The sequence below is a fragment of the Lipotes vexillifer genome, unplaced genomic scaffold, assembly GCF_000442215.2.
Source record: "Lipotes vexillifer unplaced genomic scaffold, Lipotes_vexillifer_v1.1 scaffold149, whole genome shotgun sequence".
Taxonomy (NCBI): domain Eukaryota; kingdom Metazoa; phylum Chordata; class Mammalia; order Artiodactyla; family Lipotidae; genus Lipotes; species Lipotes vexillifer.
Window position 1 is genome coordinate 291,590 of NW_006779962.1, and position 5,502 is coordinate 297,091.

Sequence of the window (5,502 nt, forward strand, 5' to 3'; positions counted from 1 at the left end):
CCCCCCCCCCCCCACCGCCTCCTCTGGCAGAGGTGTCTCCAGGGCTCCCTGGGAGGTTCTGAGGGCCAGGGACCAATGTCCTCTGAGACTGGCACCCAGGGCACATTTGGGAGCATGCGAACATTCAGAGGTTCCCGGAAACACCTGGGGCACAGAACATGGCAAAAGCCAGACTGGCCGCAGCACGCAGGACGGGCTTGGGCATCAGTGAGAAGCCATATGCTCCGAAGGCAAAGGGGGTCGGGACCCTTCATTGCATTCTCAGGCCACCCAAGACCTCCAGTCACGAGGAGCCCCATTTCACAGATGAGGCCACTGACGCTCAGGGCGATGAAGGAACCTACAAGTGTTGGGCTTCACAGCCACGTCCGTGCACGACCCACTTGGCGCCTGGGGCCGCCTACTCACCTGGATCCCTTCAATGCGCTCGGTGACGACGTAGGCATGGTGCATGGCCACCAGCGGGACCTTGACGCCAGCCATCCGGCCCACGGCGCCTGCCCACACTCCTGCAGGCAGAGCACAGACAGCTCAGCTCTGCTGGCACCTGGCGGGGGCCAGCCAGCTGGGCGCCTCTGCAGGCCTGTCTGCCATGGCAGTGACTCCCCAGGTCACGCCTGGGCCCCCACCCTTAAGAAAGGCCAGGTTTAGGGAGCAGCCAGGGTGGCCGCTTGGGAGCCCGGAAGAAACGTGTTCCCACCTGCACAATTGACCACGCAGGGCGTCTGGATGGAGCCGTGCTCTGTCTCCACAGCCTCGACCCGCCGCACCCCAAAATCATCCGTCCGCACGGTGATGCCGGTCACCGGGCAGCTCTCGATGACCTGAGAGCGCGAAGAGCTGCTTCCAAAGCCATGTGGACGCTCTGAGCACTGGCCACCCACCCTCTCCTACCGCCAGCCCAGGCGGTACCCGGAACACCCGCTTCTGCTCAGGCAGGCTTCATGTGACCCCACTGGGGAAATGGGGTGACCACAGGGTGGAAACTAACTCCACGTGCTCCCTGACTTGGAGAACTTGTCCCCCCAGACAGAGGCTTTTTTTTTGAAAAAAAAGAAGAAAAGAAAAGGAGGGCTCCTTTGACTGACAGATGCTTGCGGTTAAAGGTCACATACAGTGCACTTTGCCTCCATTTGATTTACATACACAACTTCATAGAAAATTACTTGCAACGTCCTCATTTCTTCTTTCTTGCTTATTTGTCTTTTCTAATCTCTCCTACAACTATGTGTGTGTTCGAGACAAAAAAGGTGAAAATCAGAAGAAGAGGTGTGGGGCGGGTTCACTCTTGCAGCAGGGCCAGACCTCGGGGAAGGGACAGGGGAGCTGACCTGGGGGACAAAGCTGAGGCCGCCGGCCTCTGCAGGGTCGGATTAGAGGCTCAGGTCCCATGTGGAGCAGAGAGAACGGCACGTGCTCTCTTGCCTTCTGGTCTTGGGGTTCTTAGGCAGGAGGGGTGGGCTGGGAGCAGGGGGCCCAGGGCCGGAAGGCCATTGTACCTGCGCTCCACGGGCAGTGGCGGCCCTGGTGAGGGCGGTACAGGTGCCGCCGGGGTCCATGGTGCCGTCGTGAGGCACGTACAGGGTCCCGTAGAGGTCATCCACATTCATCAGCGGATACAGTGCCTTGGTCTCTGCCGGGCTCAGCACGTGGGACTCCACGCCATAGGCCTTGCCCAACTGGGGGACCCAGAGGAAAGTAACTGAGCCCTCGGGGAGCAGACCCCCTTGGCCACTCGACTCCCCGTCTGGGCCTCCAAGGGTCAGTTCGGACCCTGTGTCCCCCAGGAACCCTTAGCCGGCCACCGTGCCTCAGCGGCCCCCGTCCCTCGGGCCAGCTCCGAGGAAGAGTAAGGAGCCCGGGTAGTGCTCGGAAGCAGGCTCTGAGGCCCTCCTGCCTGCCCCATCCAGCTCTAACATGAGCCATGTGACGTGGGGCAAGTTGCTAACGTCACCCGGGGGAATGGCGGTGATAATGGTTTATGTGGTTGACACCTTTAAAGAGCTCAGACCAGCCCCTGGCACATAAGGATTTACTATATAACATAAATAAAAATAATCCCCGTAGGTCTGACAGTTTGAGTTTCAACCAGGTTTGCTGGTCAGACCAGCTCCCCAGACGAGAGGCCGCTGCAGCCCTCTGCCCCAGGCCCCGGACTGTATGACAGACCACACCCCGGGCTCATTTGATTGGCCCGAGGGCATCCAATCAAATGCCCCCAGGCACCCATCCATCAGGACAGGCTCCGCCCAACTAGAGATGAGCTGAGCCAATCAGATTCTCTCTCCGAGCAGTGGGCATGAAAAGCTGCAGAGACCTCACTCAGCACTTGAGCTGAAAGGTTGCCTGGGCACCTTTGGAGCCTCCATCGCGGCTGATGAGTGAGCAAGGCGGGGGGTGGGGGGAGTAGGCAGAATGAGGCCACCTCCTAACCCCAGAGACCCAGCCCGTTCTAATGAAGCCAGGTGCCGCTGCTTCCGCCTGGGCAGAGGAACTCGGCATCCCTGTGACAATGTACCTCTGCTACCCACACAGGCCGCTCTGCTCGCTGGGCCCTGAGCCACTCTTCAGCTGGTGCTCAATAAGGAAGGAACTGCTGGAGGAGCCAGTCTCAGCCACGTCCTGGAATTTGGGGTCCGGGCCTGGCTGCTCTGGGTGAAGAATCAACTCTCCACCCCAGCAGAGGGCCCTCCACAGCGGAAGGCTTTCTCTGCCGCCTCGTCCACGACGGCGTTCCCTGAGCCCCGCCAGCGGTGCCGGGAGAAGGGTGGTCCTTCCTCCTGGGTAGTGCAGTTTCTCATCATGCATCCTGACTCCTGTGAGCACCGTGCATGCCGATAACTCCCGGTTATCGGGCCTCTCCTGCCTTGAGGCTCGGCAAACGGTGCTGCGCAACGCAACGGTCCCATTTTAAAGGTGAGGATGCCGAGGCTCGGAGGCAACGCCGCTTGGCCCAGGTGGCACGGCCAGCAAGGGCAGCACCAGGGATGGAACCCAGATCTGTCGGGGCTCCTTCCCTGTGCTACGCTGCCCCACCCACCACCGGCAGCGGGGCACACACCAACACGAGCCACTCACTCGCCCGGGCGGGAGTGCACCCAGGACATGAGTCCCCGCCCTGGCAGGGGTGCACCCACCGACATAAGCCTCTTGTACTCATCCAGGCGCTGCCGGTTGGACGCGATGAACAGCCCTCCATTCTGGATCCAGCCCGTGTGCAGCCCCGTCTCCTCCCCCAGGTCGCGGCTCACCACGCGCCTCGTGTGGGCCAGAAGCTCCACCTCCACGTCGCTGGGCCGCAGCTGCCACAGCAGGCCTGGCGGAGGAGGGGCGGGGCGCCGTCAGCCCCAGCACTGCAGTGCTGCACCCCGGCTCCTCCCAGCAGGCCAGGGCTCCTGAAGACCAGGCAGTGGGCGGGGAGCGTCTCTGCAGGCCATGGAGAGCCCCGAGCGGCTGATGAGCAGGAAGTGACGGGGTCAAAAAGTTGAGTTCCAGGACATCGCCCTTGGGCAGCTCAGAGCGTGACGATACCCAAGGCTCCCATTTACGGAGCACCTACTGTGTACTGAGCCTATCACTGGGTGACAGAGCAGTCCTGGGAGGCAGGCATGACTGTTTTAGAGTGAAATTAAGGTGGCACCAAACGGTTCTGTGCCCAGGATCACAGGACGGGTGATGATGGGGCCGGTACCCCAGCCCAGGGCTGACTGAAGTCCAAAGGCAGCCTCTTCACCAACAAAGCTGCTCCCTTCCGAGCAGAGTTTGGGGAGCGGGGGGGGCCAAGGGAGAGGCAGCAGTCGGGGAGAGGCTGTGTGGGCCCAGCCGAGACAGGACGGTGGGTAGGCAGGGGCAGTGGCGTGCAGGGCCGGCTGTGTCAGCTCTCAAGACACGTGATGCCTGAGCCTCTTCTCAGCTCCACATCCAGCGACATCACGCTCACATTGGCCAAAGTGGGAGTGTTTTCCCCACAGAGCCTGGCACACTTCACGCAGGGTTAAGGCAAAAGGTTGGCTGCCCTGGGGGCATGCGCACAGTAGGTGCTTTTACTATATGCCCACTGGCTAGTTGGCTGAGAACCGTGCTGCCCACGGAGGACGCCCCTGATGGCCCCTCCCCGTCCATCCTCTCTACCCGGTGGACGGCCCTCACCCCGGGTGCCTCCGTCCAGGGAAAGGGCTTCTGCTCTTTGAACACACAGCTGCCTGGGCTCCCAGCTCTGGTCTCGGCTCTGCCCTCCAGGATCCCACAGTCAGCGTCTGCTCCCTCCTCCCCTCCGCAGCTCTTCAGAGACTCAGGAGGAACGCGGGCTCACCCTCAGACGGACCCCGCGTCTTTTCCCCGTGTCCTCCCCCTCCAGCTCAGCTGCCTCTAACAGGCCTCCGGGTGCCAACCCCGAGCTGGCCCCTGGGCTGAGTCCAGATCCTCCCACCCCCGCGTGCGCCCAGGCCCCTACCCGCCGTGTGCCAGGTGGTCCCGGAGGTCAGCCGCTCCCGTTCCAGTAGCACCGCCCCGCTCATGCCCAGCTTGGCCAGGTGGTAGAGGGTCTGGCAGCCCAAGCTGCCCCCGCCGATGACCACCACATTGGCTGTGCTGGGCAGGGGCCGGCTTGGGCCCTGGGCGCCTGCCCAGGGGTCCCGTGCCTCCTTCAGGGTCTGCTGGTAGGGCACACTCTTCTCAGGGCTGGGCCGGGCCCCGCTGCTCAGGAGTCGCAGCCCCAGGCCCTGGGCAGGGCTCCGGCGAGGACAGGTGGCGGCCACACGCAGGGCTCGGCTCAGCAAGGCCATGGGGACTCGGCTCGAGCACCGCAGGGAGCTGGGGAGAGAGTCGGGGCTGCCTGGGGCACAGAGGGCTCTGTGCAAGTGAGGCCCAGGGCCCCCGCGCTGTCACCCTCCGGCCGTCCTCCTGCCACCCACCCACGTCAGGTGTGCACCCATGCATTTGTCCACGTGTACTGAGGGCCTCGTATGCTTCAGGCTCTGGCTAGGCCCAGGAGAGACCACGGTGGGGGCGGAAGGGGGGCAGTGTGCATGGCGGGGCAGGGCTGCAGGGCTGCAGGGCCACAGGGCGGGTGGCGGGGAGCCTGGGGCAGGGACACCCAACCCTCCAGCCCGTACACAACACGCCCTCCGGGGCAACTCCCGTCTCAACCCCAGACAGAAGTTATTTCCACCGCGTTGGCTCCACAGCCCTTTGGGACCCGAGGCAGAAGGTGAGCAACGCAGCGGGGTGCAGGCCCCCTGCTCCCTCGGGCCGTCTCGAATCCAGGTAGGGACTCGGAGGATGGGTAGCCAGCCTCCCTCCTCCTCGGTGACCTCCCAGTAGCCCGCAGGGCTCGCCTTGCATCCCTCCCCAGTCAGAAGAGCCTCATAATTCTAAGAAGAAAACTGTGACGGGGACCCGCCTTCTAAGGAGACAGGATGCAGCAGAGGTGTCTCCCCGGAGGGGAGGAACACAGAGGGGAAAGGACGCCTCAGAGAGGCTCCTGGGCCCACTTGCGGGATC

The 5,502-nt window shown here is 63.2% G+C and overlaps 1 protein-coding gene across 1 annotated transcript in view; it reads right to left on the reverse strand.

Annotated features, from left to right (window-relative positions):
• Positions 1–4,791, reverse strand: part of SARDH (sarcosine dehydrogenase) — a 58,070-nt gene extending 53,279 nt beyond the window's left edge. The window contains exons 1-5 of the mRNA XM_007453080.1: positions 4,454–4,791; positions 3,138–3,316; positions 1,500–1,679; positions 701–824; positions 409–509 (exon numbers count right to left, since the gene is read on the reverse strand). Of these exons, the coding sequence (XP_007453142.1) occupies positions 409–509; positions 701–824; positions 1,500–1,679; positions 3,138–3,316; positions 4,454–4,784 (915 nt within the window). The 5' untranslated portion in view covers positions 4,785–4,791. The remainder of the gene's footprint in view (positions 1–408; positions 510–700; positions 825–1,499; positions 1,680–3,137; positions 3,317–4,453) is intronic.
• Between the last annotated feature and the right edge of the window lie 711 nt (positions 4,792–5,502).